The 20,995-nt window shown below is 36.1% G+C and overlaps 2 protein-coding genes across 10 annotated transcripts in view; one reads left to right on the top strand and one right to left on the bottom strand.

Annotated features, from left to right (window-relative positions):
* LOC106060031 (L-xylulose reductase-like) overlaps positions 1-20,995 on the bottom strand; it is a 93,854-nt gene that overhangs the window by 24,410 nt on the left and 48,449 nt on the right. The gene's annotated exons all lie outside the window — the stretch shown is intronic.
* Positions 3,951-20,995, top strand: part of LOC106060030 (uncharacterized) — a 58,475-nt gene continuing 41,430 nt past the window's right edge. The window contains exons 1-2 of the mRNA XM_056020996.1: positions 3,951-4,117; positions 7,060-7,349. Of these exons, the coding sequence (XP_055876971.1) occupies positions 7,316-7,349 (34 nt within the window). The 5' untranslated portion in view covers positions 3,951-4,117; positions 7,060-7,315. The remainder of the gene's footprint in view (positions 4,118-7,059; positions 7,350-20,995) is intronic.

Below are 20,995 nucleotides of genomic sequence, written 5' to 3'. Positions count from 1 at the left end.
TCAGCACCTAGCTTCAACTCTATGTTTACATTTACGTTTACAGCATTATTGCTCGTACCCACTGAAGCTTCTATATGTAATGTGTTTATGTTGTCCACTTGTCTTTGTGAGAGATAAACAATTAGATAGAGCCATCGTTTGTCTAATACATGCCTAACGGCTGTCTGTGTCGGCTCTATCGAAGTTGTTAGTGAACGGATGCTGCGAGGGTGGGGGATGGGCTAGCTGGAGCTTGTGACCTTTGACCACTGGGGTGGTAATTTGCATACGGGCGAAATGACTCTGGATCAGAAGAATGTTTTTTGACATTCCGATGGTCTAGAGGCTAGTTTCGCTTGGTGCGTTATCGCTAGGCGGTGGTGTCGAATCCAGTGTCACAGGTTCGAGCCTCGGTCGGCGCATGCCCTTATTTTCGTAGCATTTTAATTCACTACTTTCTCTCTTAAAAACTTGGTCCCTGGTGCTGTTATTCATTTATGTTTAATATATGTATGTATCATTTGTTTCAGCACCTAGCTTCAACTCTATGTTTAAAAAAAACAAAGCTTATAGTAAGTTAAACTCTATCAATTAGTTTGGATCAGTCGTGTATTATAATCAAACTTATAATAGATCTAGACTCTAGACTAACAATAATACATTTGTGCGATTAGAAATATTTTTACCAATTGTCTTTTGTTTAGCGTAATTTCATGCCATTAGCTTTCTCAATACGCCATGATCCTATCACTTGTTTGGCACAGTTGGAAAGGGATGGGGGGGGGGGGGGGGAGAAGGGGGTATCTGGGTCGTCGCTTTTTGAATGTATTTATTTTTCAAAAAGGGAGCGACCTGAATTCGAACTCCTCAAGCCAATACGGCAACCAGTGTGCCAGGGAGCTGCTTATGGTAATAGATTTTATAGTTATTTATAGTTTTTTTCAAACTTTTCTTCTAGAAGCAACAAAGGGGGCTAATTCAACTTATATCAATTTGCCAGTCAAGCAAACTTTCTTTCCCTTGTTCGAGATATCAAACTAAATAATTAATTAACAATAGTTAATTTAATTTTTTAAAAATGATTCTTGTGTTGGCATGTAAAAGAGATAGTTGTGCAAAATGTCAGGTTTACCCGCGATTGGATGGGGGAGAAATACTGTGTAGAAACCAGACTGACAGACAGAGTGAATTAGAGTTGATAGAAGCTTTATAAAAACAAAAAAGAAAGACCACTCGTCTACGTTGAAGATATGACATTGTTGATTATATAATAACAAAACTAATACATCAATCAAAGGGTTACAGCTCATGAAATACAAATGAAGTGCATGCGAAGAGGCTAAGTTTGTCATGGACACAGGATGTCTACACTGGAAAATAGAACAATTTATTTCGTGATCTAGAAAGAGCTATCGAGCTTCAATAAAAAACAAAAATTATACAATTTAAAAAAAAAAAATCTATTCCTATTTCATTTTCAAATAATAGGGCAAACTAAACTCTCATATTGTATCGGTATTTATCATTAAAAAATAAAGTGAAAAATACCACTGACAAGTACGGGAATTAAACCCACGACATTAGTGTTATTAGCAAGCCGCTTTGTCAAAGCCATATTATAATACGAAAGACGACGCCTCTTATAAGCTATCCCGACATGACTAACGTCTATTTTTTTCACCTCAGAACCAGACACTACAGAATGAGACAACATATATTCCGGAAGTTTAAAATTGTGAAATTATCCCTTGTGGAGTGTTACCATAGAATGCCAACAATGCCCTTCAAAACTGCATTCTCCATCAAGAGGCCAGAACAAGACACTAGCCCCCCAAAAAGACCCTATAGAAAAAAAAACTATATGGAGAGCTGCCTAATCTGGAAACCACTGCGCAGTTCATCTCAGATATTGATCTAGTCACAAGAACCCTTCAACATAATGATGCTCTGTATGAAAATATAAGATTATCCTTAAACTCTCTCTACCCAGAGCCGAACCAAAACAAAATGCCATGGAACGTCCCATTCATGACTAATGGCGACAAAAAACAGAGGTGAAAACAAACCGTGATAGAACCATCACTAGCCCGCATTCCCAAGCGCATGCTTTTAGAAAACCTGGCCGCCACAAGCAAAATGCTGATAAAACATTGCCAGGCTGTAACTGACACATTTCTCCTTATCATGAGTAAGATAGCAGCTAATAAGTCATAGTTGACATTGCAAAGTGATTAAACACCTCATATCATGATGCAAGAAAATCAAGGGTAAACACCTAAATGAAACCAAACATTTAGGATGTAAGAGGAGACGAGTTATCGACACCAGCTTTTATATCTTTTTGACGTCAAATCAATAAAGTAAGTTTCTAAGATTGGTTGCTATGGCGATAATCGCTTTCCAGAATTCCTCCGTGCCTCCGTCTCGATATCCCCATCGCCATAAGAGGGAATCAGAATAGGGAGAATATGCGCCCTCAGACAGCCCTGACAGGGAGACAATAAAACAAAAACAAAACAAACAAATCCGTGGAATAGAAAAAGAAATATTTAGACAAGAATTTCAGAGTGTCAGATTGAAAGGATTTTTCCCTATTTATGTATATCTAAATGTTCTGTCAAAGATGTGTCTACTTGATCTATACAACTCTAATAGAACAGTTGAGAACAAAGTAAGACGTTGAAAAAACAAAAAAAAAAAAACAAGACATCGACAAATGTCTTTCATTGACTAGACAATATCCCCACATGCTTGAATGTAGGCACAAGTTATAGCTTAGGGCTCCCAAGAAATACTTACAATATCTGTAAAAAGATGTTTTACATGTTTCGGATATTCCTTTAGAGTTGAAGATAATCTACTTCCAAACCTGCCGCAGGATGACGGGGGATGGCAGCGGGCAGGGACCCGAGACCACCGAGACGACTGAACGATAGTTTAGCAGGCAGCCATCTGGACTTCTAAAGGAACCAGAAAGGGCATCATAGCTCAAATAGCTTAAGGCCTTTTGAAGTCTGACTCTAAACACGTCAGCGGATACAAGACTCTAGCTGTAGACCAAACAAAATGAGAGGGGGGAGGAGGCAATTTAGCTCAGAAATGAGAAAATAATGATTACAGTCCTAATAGAGATGTTCTCTAGTTAAATTCCAAAGTAAAGACGTTCAGACATCAACAAATAAAATACGAGTTTAAAAAAGCGAATATCAACACTGTCTGTCTGTCTGTCAGGTACAAATCTTGTACACGTTATCTCTCTCACTTCCTATTCTCAGATCAAGTTGAAACTTTACACAATTATTCATTGACCAGGACAACACATGAATCAATAAAAACATTTAACCAATTATTAATCAATTAGTCGTAGTTGATAATTATTATTTTTTGAATAGAAAATTTGCTAAAGTAAGGGTAGAAAAGCCTTGTGTAGAGAAATAGGTCGTTGGCTAAAAAGTTGAAACTAACAAAAGATAAACTTCTATTTTATAAGTACTTGTACAGCTCAGTGTCTAGCGTGTCGGCTTTCAATCATGGAGAATTGTTTTTTTTTAATTGCTTTTGAAAAGGCAACAAGTAAATCTTCTCCCAGATACAAAAATCCCTCACAGTTGCACCACAACAAACAAATGATCTCTCGACACACCCTAACTTTATTATAACAAACATAAACTTCAACACCCATTTTACAACGAGGTTCCTGTCGTCATGTTGCCAAAGACGAAACTAGGGATCGGAGTTGAGAAACACTGACCTGCTGCCACCAAAGGCAATCCCTATATGGAGGCTGTTTGTATCAGTCTCCCTTAAATCAATATAAGCTTTGATTTAAAAAAAAAAGTATTTTTATTTTACTTGTTACTCAATAATTTGACCAGTTCTGTCACGTCTGCTCAGATCTCAGGACTACCCGCCATTTTCCCTTGCTGATTTCTCACGTGTAGCATCCCCGCACATCGACTTTCAAGGGGCGACAAATCACGGAACATTCAAGACAAGCGATTCTAACCCGGGTGTAGATGATGTAGTGCAGATTGTACGACTATGTGAGATGTGTGTATCATTTTAATGAAGGAATGTGCTCTGGACTAGAACACTGCATATTAGGACTGAAGATACTGTGTTAGATTGCATTAATAGGGTAAGATAGTAGAATAACTTTTGTTTACAAGTTTAAAATGATGAATAGGGAAACATCGAAAAAAAAAAGAAGGTTTCAAATGGCAAAGTTGTCGTCTATTGAATACTGCCGGCATTTGTCATTTTTTTTTAGTCTAATAATAAATAAACTAGAAAATGGTTATTATTTTCTTTAATAACAAACGAAAAGTCAAATGTAAAAATACTTATAAAAAACAAAACAAAGCTTATAGTTATATTGAGTTAAATTGTATCAATTATACTGAATCAATCATGTAATTAATTTTTAACAGAACTAGACTAACAATAATTAATTTAAGCGATTAGTTCTTCTAGGCACAAGGTAATTAATAACAGGTTATAGTTTCCTATTTTGTTCGTCCAGTGCAATTGGGAGAATTAGTGACAGGTCAGTGAGTGGTGAGTCTGTCACAGGCCCTAGCATAGATTAGCACGAAAAAAATGACAGAGTGGTGAGTCTGTCACAGCCCCTAGCATAGATTAGCACGAAACAATGACAGAGTGGTGAGTCTGTCACAGCCCCTAGCATAGATTAGCACGAAACACTGACAGAGTGGCGAGTCTGTCACAGCCCCTAGCATAGATTAGCACGAAACACTGACAGAGTGGCGAGTCTGTCACAGCCCCTAGCATAGATTAGCACGAAACAATGACAGAGTGGTGAGTCTGTCACAGCCCCTAGCATAGATTAGCACGAAACAATGACATGAACAATTGAGAAATAAATAAATAATAACAATAATATCATCACGAAGAAAAAGCGCTAGGGCCTTGAGTTTGAATGTCATTTCATTCTAGAGTTCTGTGACGTTTCCTTGTCCACCCATCTCTTGTGATGGTCACACAGCTTCCTAGTGAAAAGGCTAAGGCGACATCAATCATCTGCCCCAAGGGCATCTAGGCTTCGAAGAAGAAACTTTACTTTAATGAATGTGTCATTGGATTACTTTGGATTTTGTGTTAAAGATAAATAAGCGTTGATGAGTGGACGTTGGGCCTGGAGTTGAATAAAATGGAGTTGATTACAGATATTGTTAATTAACATTGGTGGAAACAAAAATAGATGTCCATTTCGAAAGACGCGGGCTGCATGTACGAGCCAGATGTCCCAGCGAACTTTACAGCTCTTTGTCTTTTAACTTTAGCACGGAACATACGCTTTCTCTCGTCCGACTCGCTATTCAAGCATCCCATTTACATACTACAAACATGATGTAAATCTGAGCAGTTTGAGAACACTATTACTCTCTCGATTTCTTTTTTTAACCAGCTTCAAGCGAAAGAAGAGAATCACAGAAAATTCAAAGCCAATTTCATTTTCTTTTTATGTTCCGATCTCATCTCCTGTCTCATTAATTGGCTTGAAGTAAAGTCTTGATGTAATTTGTTCCAATTGTGTTGGGATAGCTGGACTAGTTTTCATTGCTCTTACTTCAGCCCCCCTCCCTCCCCACACACACAGAACATGTCTCGCGATTCGGATACGCAAGCAGACTTGGCGAATACATAGGTCAGTTGAATGTTTAGACATGATTTAGTAGGACGGCCGGGTAGCAGGTGTATGTGTAATAGATCTAGCTGTTTCCAATGATTCAAGGTTTATGTCCAACAGGTGTAGATGGGTGTAGTTTTTTAACACGGCATTTCAAACGTTATTTATGTATTCTAACGTCAAAAAGAATGATTTGTAGTATCTCATCCTGCCATTTTTTAAAAACATAAACATTTCTACTTTTCGTTTCAAACATGGTCAAGTATGAAGAAAGCGCATTGGTTCAAACAAAATGCTTTATCTTTACCAAAGTTTCATTTAGCATTGACCAACACTGAGGGTGTGGATGTTTCTGGTTATATGGGATGCAAAGTCAACAAGAAAAATATACAAATACTTTTTAACTAAAGCTTATATTAAGTTTATTTGTATCAATTAGTTTGGATCAGTCATGTCATTAAATTTGTAATAGATCTAGACTACCAATAATAAATCTATGCGATTAGAAATATTTTTACAAACTGTTTTTATTTAGCGCTATTTCATGCTTTTAAATTTCTCAATAGGCTATGATCCTATCACTTGTCTGGACAAGCTGGGAAAGGGGTTGGGGAGAAAGAGGGGGTATTTGGGAAAACGTTTTTTAATGACATAAAATGCATTTCTATAAAATGACCTTAATTAGTGAGGTGTGTATGAAAATAGAAGACTGTATAGTTATGTATTGTTTGTTTCAACCATACTTTAAAGCGCGATCTATGAAGGGACTAATTCAGCGTATACCACCACATAAGTCTAGTAAAATAGCTTTCCCATGTTCGATACCAAACAAAATAATAAATTGCCAAAAGTTATTTAACTAATTGGTAATTTTTAAAATTGATTCTTGTTTTGTCTGGTAAAAGAAATAATTGTGCAAAGTTTCAGCTTGATCCGAGACTTGGATGTTAGAGAAATAACGTGTACAAAATACTAACTTGAACGTCAAATAGAAGTCGATGTACAATGACAAACAGTCATAATATTGAAATACAATGATTTTATTCAAAGAAATGAATATATACTAGACTTATAAACTCTTTACACCAGTGTTTCCCAAACTTTCAACATATGCGTATTCCTTCAATAATTTTCGTAACTCTGTGTAAACCTGCTCCCCCCCCCCCCCAGAAAAAAAAAATAATTCTCAAAAATATTAACGAAAAATACAACTGTTCATAAAAATAGAACTAAATGTTACTTTGTAAAAAAACAAAAACTTTGCATCGATGAGAAGGAGAAGCTTAGTTAACGCGTACCCCCCTTCAAACTCATTTCGTACCCTTGGGGGTACCGCATAACCCACTTTGGGAAACACTGCTTGAAACAAATGTAGCTCTTTCTGAATTCGCTTTGATTCAGTTATACAAGTGACAACGTATTCATTCTAGGTCACAGCGTCTTCACAAAGTGCGTGTCGGGCTGTCACAAAGAAGTTTTTCATTTAGATCTTCCCAATACTTCAGGAAGGATGTAAATGTGCAAGAAGTGAATCAGAAATAGACTTTCACTGGAACTTGAAGCGTTGAATTCTGTACGTAAATGGATTAATTAAACAATCTGCGACTCCGAAACTGAAGGACAAACTAAATGTGGAGACACCTGACAGCGACAGCACATTTTCTGTTCTAGACATCCCAGCATGCCATGGTACTACGACTTATGCAGCTTCAGAAAAAAGGTAAGGAACTCGTTTTTGAAAGTGAGTGTTACATTGAGGGCTTACTATGTTCAACTTTGCTATCTCTAGCAGCAGTGGCGTCACTAGGAGGGTGCGGTCCGCACCGAGTGACACCTGTTAAGGGGGTGACACCCAAGTAAAGAAAAGTCACTTTGTGAATAACTGACAATTCAAAAAAAAAAAAAGACAGTGGCTAAATATCGGAACATGTAAATCACAATTAATAAATAGAGCTATCTATTTTTTTTTTTCATTTCCACTAAACATATTTTTTTTTTAATGAAATTCTATCAAAAGGTTTAAAATGCTATATCATACTAAATATATCAAGGAAAACGTGAAACCTTACTTTCAAATGTATACCAGCTGCATGTGTGTATATGAACTCTGCTTTGATTCAAAAAATGTTTTTATCGAATCTATTAAATTTGTAGCTAACACCGTAATATCAGGATGCCAACCAATAGTCACTGTTTAAGAAATGACGATATTCTTCAGGCATAAAATATTATTGAAATCTTAATTAGGATTTTTTAAAGGGGGCCGGCGGTGACACCCTGAGCTGACCGCACCGGTTGACACCCATCCTAGTAACGCTACTGTCTAACAGTATGTACATGTAAATGCTGTTAAAAAAAGCACTTTAACAAAACTAAGCCTTAAAGTGAAGTAATAGTAAAATCAGTATATACATATATATGTGTTTCAAAATGATGTGATCAGACGCTTAAATATAGATTCATACAAAAGTGCTCTATCTGATATATAATCATTCTTTAAAGAAACTTCAGCCTCAATGGCCGTACACTGTTCAGTAAGAATCAGAAATCAAAGTTCAATAATTTTTTTTTAAATTATAAAGAACAGAATAACAAACTGTCTAATGTAATCATGTATGACGTGAATGTGTTGTAATTACTAAAATTCATCAATCATGTATGACGCGATTGTGTTGTATTTACTAAAACTCATCAATCATGTATGACGCGATTGTGTTGTATCATCCTCATAATAATAAAGACGTTTATTTCAGTGGTATATCATGTGGCAGATCCAAATATTCTAGACCACACATGAAACAAGACAGAACTTTCTATCTATCTAAAGGAACAAATAACTGAAACATAATATGAAAAAAAAATCAAAATCTTTTGTTTTACGAATTCTTTCCACCAAATCACATTTTTTTTGGTGTCATGATAATTTTGTGTTTAATATTTCAAGTTCAAAGAGGGAGAAATCAAATACAGCCTGATTATATTTACCCCCCCCTCTCTTCTCAACAAAATGAATAGGAAACACACAAAAAAAAAATACAATTTTCGGGAGATATATGACAGAATGAGATAGACAGAAGACAATATAAATCTCAAAGTCTCTCAAAGCAAACATTCCACACAGCTGAGTAGTAAATTTAAAACCCAGTTAAACTGATGTCTCCCCACCACAAAATGACCAGACCGTGAGATCCGGTGAGCTAACACAAGACTGATATATTGGACTTAGAGACTCTCAGCTCTGGGGGTTATCGACCAAAACACGTGACACTATAATCGCTGGACACTCTTGTCGGCTGCTGAATAGAGTTATTTTCCTTTTCCATTTTTTTTTTGAAACCGCTAAAGACCACATTTTTGTTTCTCTTATAGTAAGACAACTTCCATCCAAGCATACGAGAGACAACCAATGACCTAGAGAAGGGAAACACACACACACATATTTGCATGTTTTTTTTTGTATTTTCTATACAGTCGTTCACCCCTGCAGCAGTATATCTTTGTTTGTGTGAAAGGTGGATGAGTGGTAAGGCGCTTAGCTTCCGAATAGAGGGTTCTCGGGTTCAATTTTGGTGAAGACTGGGATTTTTACATCGAGATTTTTAGGCCACCTCTGAGTCCACTCTAACGGGTATGTGACATTAGTTGGGGAAAACTAAAGACTATACATCACTCTCGCTTACACAAAGATAAAGGGACTTTTTTGTCCCCATATGCTACGACCAATTCGTACAAGAGCTCCTTCTTCCATAGAGCATGGAATTGGTTGCCTGAATCAGCCAAGAAAACCAATGACATTACAGAGTTAATACTACTGACATGACAGAGTTAATACTACTGACATTACAGAGTTAATACTACTGACATGACAGAGTTAATACTACTGACATGACAGAGTTAATACTACTGACATGACAGAGTTAATACTACGGACATGACAGAGTTATTTATACTTCTTGCCACTTTTTTCTTTATAAAAACAATGCGATGTGATGCTTCTAAACGTTGTACCACGTAATCGCTGGAAAAAAGGAGGGGGGGGGAGGGCGAAGATGGTCATTTTTTTTTCATTTCTCATATGAGTATTAGTAAAATCTGCTTGCATTGTAAACTTTAAATAGTCTATGCTATGACAAAATCACATTACTTTTATTGTTTTGTTAATAAACGTAGTTCTTTGGACGTCCGGATACGCTATTAATTTCCTCATCGTGTCCTAATTTATGTAGAGTAACCTTTATTGTTGCGAACATTACCCTTGGAGATTTTCATAAAATGGAGGCAAAGCTATAAAAAAAAAAGCTTGTTGGTGTATCCGGTGCACCGGAAGTAGTGATCAACTGTTTTAAAACAATAGAAGACATTGTGTGCACCGGAAGTAGTGATCAACTGTTTTAAAACAATAGAAGACATTGTGTGCGCCGGAAGTAGTGATCAACTGTTTTAAAACAATAGAAGACATTGTGTGCACCGGAAGTAGTGATCAACTGTTTTAAAACAATAGAAGACATTGTGTGCACCGGAAGTAGTGATCAACTGTTTTAAAACAATAGAAGACATTGTGTGCACCGGAAGTAGTGATCAACTGTTTTAAAACAATAGAAGACATTGTGTGCACCGGAAGTAGTGATCAACTGTTTTAAAACAATAGAAGACATTGTGTACACCGGAAGTAGTGATCAACTGTTTTAAAACAATAGAAGACATTGTGTGCGCCGGAAGTAGTGATCAACTGTTTTAAAACAATAGAAGACATTGTGTACACCGGAAGTAGTGATCAACTGTTTTAAAACAATAGAAGACATTGTGTACACCGGAAGTAGTGATCAACTGTTTTAAAACAATAGAAGACATTGTGTACACCGGAAGTAGTGATCAACTGTTTTAAAACAATAGAAGACATTGTGTACACCGAGAGTAGTGATCAACTGTTTTAAAACAATAGAAGACATTGTGTGCGCCGAAAGTAGTGATCAACTGTTTTAAAACAATAGAAGACATTGTGTGCACCGGAAGTAGTGATCAACTGTTTTAAAACAATAGAAGACATTGTGTGCACCGGAAGTAGTGATCAACTGTTTTAAAACAATAGAAGACATTGTGTGCACCGGAAGTAGTGATCAACTGTTTTAAAACAATAGAAGACATTGTGTGCACCGGAAGTAGTGATCAACTGTTTTAAAACAATAGAAGACATTGTGTGCGCCGGAAGTAGTGATCAACTGTTTTAAAACAATAGAAGACATTGTGTGCACCGGAAGTATTGATCAACTGTTTTAAAACAATAGAAGACATTGTGTACACCGGAAGTATTGATCAACTGTTTTAAAACAATAGAAGACATTGTGTACACCGGAAGTAGTGATCAACTGTTTTAAAACAATAGAAGACATTGTGTACACCGGAAGTAGTGATCAACTGTTTTAAAACAATAGAAGACATTGTGTGCACCGGAAGTAGTGATCAACTGTTTTAAAACAATAGAAGACATTGTGTGCACCGGAAGTAGTGATCAACTGTTTTAAAACAATAGAAGACATTGTGTACACCGGAAGTAGTGATCAACTGTTTTAAAACAATAGAAGACATTGTGTACACCGGAAGTAGTGATCAACTGTTTTAAAACAATAGAAGACATTGTGTGCACCGGAAGTAGTGATCAACTGTTTTAAAACAATAGAAGACATTGTGTGCACCGGAAGTAGTGATCAACTGTTTTAAAACAATAGAAGACATTGTGTACACCGGAAGTAGTGATCAACTGTTTTAAAACAATAGAAGACATTGTGTGCACCGGAAGTAGTGATTAACTGTTTTAAAACAATAGAAGACATTGTGTGCACCGGAAGTAGTGATCAACTGTTTTAAAACAATAGAAGACATTGTGTGCACCGGAAGTAGTGATCAACTGTTTTAAAACAATAGAAGACATTGTGTACACCGGAAGTAGTGATCAACTGTTTTAAAACAATAGAAGACATTGTGTACACCGGAAGTAGTGATCAACTGTTTTAAAACAATAGAAGACATTGTGTGCACCGGAAGTAGTGATCAACTGTTTTAAAACAATAGAAGACATTGTGTACACCGGAAGTAGTGATCAACTGTTTTAAAACAATAGAAGACATTGTGTACACCGGAAGTAGTGATCAACTGTTTTAAAACAATAGAAGACATTGTGTACACCGGAAGTAGTGATCAACTGTTTTAAAACAATAGAAGACATTGTGTGCGCCGGAAGTAGTGATCAACTGTTTTAAAACAATAGAAGACATTGTGTGCACCGGAAGTAGTGATCAACTGTTTTAAAACAATAGAAGACATTGTGTACACCGGAAGTAGTGATCAACTGTTTTAAAACAATAGAAGACATTGTGTGCACCGGAAGTAGTGATCAACTGGTTTAAAACAATAGAAGACATTGTGTGCACCGGAAGTAGTGATCAACTGTTTTAAAACAATAGAAGACATTGTGTGCGCCTTGGAATACAATTCAAGATTAAAAAGGCAAACGAAGAGCAGATTACCGTGAATAACTTTAAATGTCAAAATCTGACCAAAAAATTCCATGCTTTGTATGAAACCATGGTTAAAGCACCGCAGTTTGGGTTAATTACAGACGAAAACGCGTCTCAAATGTCTCTCACACTATAGACCGGTGACTACACTATGTGAATTCGTACCACCCCTTTATATGACTAGCACTCTCTTTTACTATGATGACGTGTTTATTTTGTATGTCTCAGAATGTAAAAAAAAAAACGCTTGGCGTCCGTGGTATTTACAGCGCTCGCCCAGACCCCCGAGCGTTTGGTCTTCAAGTGACAGGTTGAGAAACGCTGGCCTAGATCTTTTGATTCCCTTCGTTACCATCAGCTATAAAAAAGAAACCTTTAATCTAACCCAACACTAGAAACACTTTGATGAGAAGCAGAAAAACAAACAGGAAATCTGCACAGGAAAGCTGTTAATTATACCGTTGTGAAGACAGCGTCTGCCGCGAGGCAAAGCGACTGAAAGAAAGTGAAGATAGCTTCCAGCAAATCTTATATTGCCATTATGTTGTTTCTCTAATTGAGTTCAGACAAGGACAGCGTCTCTAGAAAAAAGGTCAGTTTAACATGCTAGGCACTAACTAGAATTCACTCCATTCAACGTAATTTCAGGTGAAAAGAAAATGTAAAGAATAGCATACGCCAACGGAGACTTTCTCTTTTGATGCCGATGTTGACTTGTCATCTGATGACATTTGTTAATAATAGTTAGACATTCTTATAAAAAAGAAAGAAATCTTATACATTTCTTGACATTTAGTGAAGTCAAAATCGTTATAGTCTGTGTCACTAAGTTGTCTCTTTTATTTCCTCTATAGTGAAAATTATGCCAGATGTAAGTGGTTAGAAATAAGCTGCTGTTTAGTTTATTAAAATATAGGTGTAATACTTTCTCTTTGAGAAACTAAATAAAATAACATTGTAAAAATTAGACATTAAATCTTAGCTTATAGCAAAAGTCTTACAACAAAAAACAAAAAAAAAACACTTTTTAGCGCTCCCCTTACGGAAAAGTTGCCACTTAGTTTTGTGCAGTATGTCTGTCCGTCCGTCACGTTTGAGTCTCAAAAACTAAAAGCGTTATTAACAAGGTTCAAAGACAGTTTGTGTGGAAACACAAACTCAAAATCGGCCCCCAAAGTGGTCCACCTAGGCAGGTAAAAAGGCAGGTTTCAATATTTTCAGAAAGAATATCAGAATGAAATTCTATCAAATGCAAATGACAGAGAAGAATGGAGAAAGAAGGTTGACCGATCTTGTGTGATGCCCCAACAGTCCAGTAGACCAGGGGATAGGTGAAAGTGAAGGAGAGGTTCGATGTGAATCTGGCCTAACTGATGTTCTACAATGATTATATTGTTCTGTAAAAGGCCAATCTCTTATTCAAACCTTAAGGAAAAACAAAACATTTCCGTAAAAAAAATCAAATCAAATCTCCCCTTCCTTTAATTCAGTGTTCAATTCTATGGTGCCGCACCGCAGTTTACGCGCTAATATGAAAAACTACTTAATAATTGTTGTTTTAAATTATGTTCCACTTATATGCATACCAAATAGATGTTTTTTATCTTATAAAATAAAAGTAAACATTTTTTTTTTGTAAATGTAGTAGCTAGTATGACAGAACTTACTCAACTTAGCACTACAATTGTAAAAAAAATATTTTGACAAAAAATCTAAAACCGTTTGCATAAATTTTTTAAAAATATGGTAATAGTAATCTCCCCTACTAATTAGCTTCCCGTGTTTGTTCTATTATTAGTGAATAGTTGTAAAAATTTTGTATTTTTATGAAAAAACTGCTTGCATAGTTGATGTTAAATATTAATTTTTCGCTTTCAGAAAATAAAAAAAGTAGCCGTTGCATCAGAACTTTGAATGGTCTAAAATATCATGATATCGGATTTTCAATATCTTTTCTAGTTTACGAGATCAAGACGGGACGAACGGAGGGACAGACAGACCACACAAAACTAATAGCGTCTATTCCCCTTTCGTGCGACAACTTTTGGTGTTTTTAAAAGCCAACCCTTTTTTTAAAAATAGATATTCAACTGTTTTTATCATACAATTACACCATTTTTAAAACAAGATTGTATAAGTCTTATATAATTAATATTACCCCATTATCTAGTAGGATAAACCTCGCTGAGACAAAGGCATAAATAGCAAGCTGCTGTGCACTTTTCAGCACTGATTATTTTTAAGATCTATCGCTTGCAGTACAAAGTAATCTTTCGCTTTTTACTTTCTTAACGTTTAGCATTAGGTTCCATTATATTAGCATGGCATTTCTTCATATCACCTTCTCTTGTTTTTCTCTCTTATTAAATTCTATTGCTTTAAGAAAATAAAATGGGATCTTTTAAAAAAACAAAATCAGTGTAAACAAAGAGCAGACTACTGTGTTTAATTTGTAGTCTGAAACATCCTCAATAAATGTTTGTTAACGTATTTATTTGATGTATCAGCTTCTTATGGTCTTCCTAAAGTGCGCCCCTCTGTTTGTAGGAGACAGTGTAAGCCCATATATGTATATATGTATACAGGCTATGTTCAATATGTATGTATATAGGCTGTATGTATGTATATAAGCTATGTTCAATATGTATGTATGTATACAGGCTATGTTCAATATGTATGTATGTATACAGGCTATGTTCAATATGTATGTATGTATATAGGCTGTATGTATGTATATAAGCTATGTTCAATAAGTATGTATGTATATAGGCTATGTTCAATAAGTATGTATGTATATAGGCTATGTTCAATAAGTATGTATGTATATAGGCTATGTTCAATATGTATGTATGTATATAGGCTATGTTCAATAAGTATGTATGTATATAGGCTATGTTCAATTTGTATGTATGTATATAGGCTATGTTCAATATGTATGTATGTATATAGGCTATGTTCAATAAGTATGTATGTATATAGGCTATGTTCAATATGTATATATGTATATAGGCTATGTTCAATATGTATGTATGTATATAGGCTATGTTCAATATGTATGTATGTATTTAGGCTATGTTCAATAAGTATGTATGTATATAGGCTATGTTCAATAAGTATGTATGTATATAGGCTATGTACAAAACGTAAAACCAATATATGATACTATCCAAATGTGAAAAGTTATTTTTATTACGACAACAATAAGAGCAAGCTACATTACGCATTAAATATTGAATTTTTTTAATGTCAGAAAAGTATTAGGTTCTATAATGAAACTCTCACCGTAATTTAAACTATATAGCTCAATGCTTAGATATAATTTGTGTTGGCAATAAGTCACTCTACTATTGTAGAAACAAGGTCAGAGTATCACAACGTTCCACAGCGGAATGTTGAGTCTAAACATTTGGTTTGGGACTTCATCTCTCGGTAAAAATGTTACGCTACTTTCACTATTCAGCTGTGTAACATTGTTACGTGGTGATGGCCCACTGGTCAAGATAAATACTATCGATAAAATCCTTACTTCCATCCTCTCGGCTGCCCGCACTCCCCCCTCCGCCTCTTCCCAGTCCCCTCTAATGTACTTTAGTTCAGGATGTTTTCTTTGAAACCCTTCCAGGCCATGTATAGAGCAAGTGTCTCACAGGGCAAGTGAGAGAATAGAGCCAGGGTCATCTCATGACTTTTCATAGCAGGAATGTTGAGATACGACTTAACAAGCAGTCAAACGGAATTTCTATGCAATGAATTGTTTATAAAAAATATAAATTTCCTTTCAAACAATCCTTTAAGAGCTTATATATATATATATATAAATACGGATAGAGATAGATATACAGATAGATAGATAGATAGATAGATAGATAGATAGATAGATAGATAGATAGATAGATAGATAGATAGATAGATAGATAGATAGATAGAGAGAGACAGAGAGAGAGAGATGCAAGAACGTGAAAAGTTCTAAAGCTCATAGGTAGTCTTCTCTTTACAAAACGTCTATCAACTCACTCTGTCTGGTCCAAATTGTGTCCACTTTGTTTCTGCCACATCCATCCGTGGATCGAGTTGAAACTTTGAACAATTATTTAGTGTACCAATGAAAACACGAATCAATAAAAAAATTAACCAATTAATTATCGGTAATTAGTTTAATTTGTTTGATATCGAATAAGGGAAATAGCCTTTACATCATTGATAAATATAGATGTGCGGAGTTCTTTCCCTGTGATAAGCTTTTTTTTAAAACTGATTTTTTTAAATATTTGTGCTTGTTACCTCTCTCCCGCTGACGTGAGGTACTTCTCCTCTTGTAACTTCTTTCAATGTCTGGCAGAGCCTCCTCTCACGCTCTAATCCTTACAAGGCTCACCCCCCCCCCTTTCAATCATTCACAATCATGATAGTGACTGTTCAGGGGGGAAAAAAAGACACGATGTTAAGATAATCACACGTTACTCTTTATGCATCCCACGTGACATATTATACACCACAAATAATCTCATTTAGAAACATGTTCACCATGAAGTAGCCAATAGCCGTCTAGATCTGGTGAGCTCATCGCATGATTCACATTAGAACTACTGTAGGCCTACAAACAAAATTACTACTATCTTGAGGGTAGAAGTTTTAAACAAATGTTTTCTCTAGATCTCTCTGGCTGGTCGGCACAGCGCGTGCTTGAAATCTATAGCACTCGTCTCATTGCCTCCCGACATAGACTCGAGTTATTGGCAGACACATATTCGAGTTTCCGGTCTAGTCCAGCAGTCAAGCGATGCTGCGGCGGATTCTGTTTGTTACACTGGGTGGTCCTTATGGGCTCGCATCTGTTAGCACGTCGGTTTGGGCGCCAACGCATCAAGTAGGCTCCAATGGCGAGTATATTTACTCCCCCACTCCCCACACAATTTGCAAAAAAAGATAATCGACAGTGGTGATAATAAAATAATGCAACCTTGAAACTTTTCAAATATTTTTTTCTGTTTTATAATCGGTACGTCCGTTTAATGATAGTTTGATCATTCAAAAATCATTTTAGACTCAAAGAAAGAAGAGTTACAGTTGCATGAAAAAGCTTATACCGCCTCTGTGCACAAGTATAGTTTACGTTATTACCTAGGCAACTACATCACATCCTATCAGTTGAAATAGAGACTGTATATGTTACTACAGGAGAATGCTGATCGATGCACACACATTAAGTCAACAATACGGTTCAGTAACTAGAACCCTATGTAAAAATCTTTGAAACAAAGGGAAGCAAGCAATGCAAAATACAAAACAGGATTAGGTTACCCTTTTTTTTACATACATGTAATAAATTAAATGTGTATAAACCTTTTAAAAGAATGATGTAAACACATGAACTTTGTCATGGGAAGGTTCTTATGCATATAAAAAAGGCTAATTAGTTAAGTACATTTGCAGACAAAAGAGTACTTTTATAGAGTAAGCTTTACCATTCTACATTATAACCATAAGTCTAAGTTAATCAAATGCATATATTAATTCTAAGGTTTCCATTAACAGAACTACAACATATATGATATACTTATACAAATATAATCTGCTCTTTTGATGATTGCTCAACATTGTCGAAAAAAAGGTGAAATGGGCTAAGTACAAACTATAGAAGAATCTGGCCACAGAGTTGAAGTCAAAGTTGAGCTTCCTATTAAAAACATAGCACACTCGAGTGGACATAACAACGGATGTCTAAGACAGATCTCTGGAAGTTATGAAAGAGTCTACATTTATGCCCCCGACTGCAACTTCGTGTGTTTATGGTAGCCTAGAAGGTGTAAAAAAACAAAATCCTAACTATTAGTCGTCTATTTATATATGTAGTAGAACTAAATTCACTTTAATCGTATTGGAATTCTTCCCTTAGTTTTTGAGATACCTAAAGTATGGCATGATGCTCTCAGACAGTGATCTTGGATATTTCATTTTTTGGATCTTTATGTTTTTAAATTCAGAAACTTCGGAGGGAGGTGTGACCTAAGAAACTTCGGAGAGAGGTGTGACCTAAGAAACTTCGGAGAGAGGTGTGACCTAAGAAACTTCGGAGAGAGGTGTGACCTAAGAAACTTCGGAGGGAGGTGTGACCTAAGAAACTTCGGAGGGAGGTGTGGCCTATATCTACTTTGGTTGTCTATGACAACGTACACAAAGCCCATCCATCAAACTTGCTGTTTATGTGTCAGGGAATCGATGCAGTTGACGCCAGTATTCACAACATGATTCAGAAAGTGTTTCAAGTCAGAGCTACTTAGCTCCAATGTATTCAGACTATTTGTGACAGGCTAGCGAAAGTGACGTGTGTTTGGCGTGTTTAATGTCTAGGGGGTGATTATTTTTAAAGCTATCACACAACAAACCTATCAGCATATAAATCGGGAGCAGGCACGCAACGAGACAAGCAATGAAAGAAAGATACAAAGTTAAAAATGAAGAATATTAATTTACATAAATATTTACATAGAAGAATGAAAAGGGGGAGGGTTTGCATCTATCTCTAATCAATACTATATTTAATCATCACTCTTGCACTTAATAAGAGAGTATGTCACTTTGTCTTTTGAACTTAGCTGGTTGTCCTGTTTGGGTCGCAGCTGGCTGTGTCCTGGCTTGAGGTTCTGCAGCTGGAAGTGGCGCTCTAGCGGATAGAGGGACGCCGGTGATACAGTTCTTGTGGAGTCTCCATCCAAAGTTCTGATATCTGCAGTGGGCACAAGTGTACTGCGAGCAGAGCTGATCTGCCGTGGGCAGCGTCGCTAGCAAGATAAGTCCAGTGAGTTGCGGAGGTTTTGGCGTAGCTATGACGTCTCGCACAGACTCTGGGTCTATAGGGACGTCGTACCTTATAAGTCGACAGGTGGGCTGTCGAATAGGCAGGCAAGTAGAGCCGATAGCGCCAAGTAGTAGAGTTGAGTAGATCCACGTAGGCAGTAGAGGATACTCAATAGCAAATAGTCTGTAGTGCAGTGCTGAATAGCACTAAGTACAAAGGCAATAGGTGATTGATCCGATAAATAGTTGAGTAGATCTCAGTAGGTGGGAGATGATACTCAATAACAAGTAGGCTGGTAAATAGGCAGACAATGCCAAATAAATAGGCAGACACAGGAGGGAGGCACCAGGTATTCCTCTAAGAGTAAGAATAAATGAAATAGTCCAGACTTGATTGCGAGCGATAGAGAAATGAGCGGGTCTGGTTTGATTTAATCTACCTTTTAAAGGCTTGGGAGAGACGGGCGGAAACAGGAAATGTCCTAGGCTTAAGATTATCTCTCACGTTGGTGAATTTGACTCGAGATGGGAGTCGCACCTTGGAGTGTCGAGAGGCGTGTTGACCCGAGTAATCTCTTTGATCGAAGAGAGACGTGGGAGAGGGGGGGGGGAGATTGACTTGCATTCCACCCAAGGTGGTGTTAACTGCGACCGTCAGACATCCGGCGGGTAAGACCAAAGAGACTGTGTGTTTATCTTTCCCCGATCAAGGGGAGATAAGTTAAAGGACGCGGCCTAGCTATCTCCAAGGTGGTGGACTAAGTCTAGCCTGGAGGGGAAAAGGTGGGGCGGGTGAAGAAATCGGGGATAGGACGGGGAAATAACTAAAATAAAATAAATAAATAATAAATATAATAGTTAATGCTGTGATAAAAATGAGTGACTCTGACAGCAAGCTTTTGACTTGTCACACTATTGCATATCAATAATAATTAAAAACTAAAAATATAGAATCTATGTCATGCAATAAGGTGGACAATTAGCATTAATGTTTAAAAAATGACATTGGCATGAGGTTTTATCATTTTAATAAGAAACATTCGATAATATAACTTATTAAATAGATGAGGTGGATTTCTGGTTTTGTGGCTACAGGCTATCGAGCACTGGACTTGCCAGCTGTGTTTATGACATTACAACACAAAGCATTCACACACAACCTTTGGTTACATGGACACAGTAGAAATTTTAGTATTTATTGTAAATACGCGCACATACAATATGTTTGTGTTACAGTATGAAATCGAAAGCTGTCCCTACCGGTCAGACTTACTCTCACATTTCACTCATTTTCACATAGATAGGGCTGTCATATCATTAGCTGATTAATACGTACTATAAAATTAATCATGTTAAAAATATTTACTCTTAAATGCATACATCAGACAGACAGACACACACATATTTATATATATCCGGCGGGTATATATATATATATATATATATATATATATATATATATATATATATATTACAATGAGATTAAATTATATATAATATGCCTTCTTACACAAATCTACCTTAGTAAAACCACTTTTTCAACAGTAGTTGGACTGATGCTGGACAGACATACACATATGGTTAAGTTAATTACGGTACTATGTGTAACAATTTTTTTTTAGCTAAAGCAAATATCTTCTCTCAATTGAATAATTTGAAATAGGGGGAAATTTTTAAAACATACATATTCCAAACAAAGGTTCATTGAATTGGATCATATGTCTGTCATTGTTTTCTCTGCGTATACAATATAAAACATAAATAAAATTAATGAACTGGTTGTTAAAAAAAATTGTCCTTCTGCGTGTATAACTTAGTTTATAATGCAGGCCACAAAAGTTCAACAAAAGCTCAACAAGCAAGATATAAAAATACTTTAAAAAAAACAAAGCTTATCTAAAGGTAGGACTCCACAATTACGACTATATATCAATAATGCAGAATTTATTTCTTTTTTTTCTCGATATCAAACAAAATAATTCATTACCAAAAATTAATAGATAATTTGTTATTTTTTAAATCGATTCATATTATATAAATAATTGTGTCAAAT

This window comes from Biomphalaria glabrata, chromosome 2 (assembly GCF_947242115.1).
Source record: "Biomphalaria glabrata chromosome 2, xgBioGlab47.1, whole genome shotgun sequence".
In the NCBI taxonomy this organism is placed as follows: domain Eukaryota; kingdom Metazoa; phylum Mollusca; class Gastropoda; family Planorbidae; genus Biomphalaria; species Biomphalaria glabrata.
This window is presented reverse-complemented; position numbering and strand designations above follow the sequence as displayed.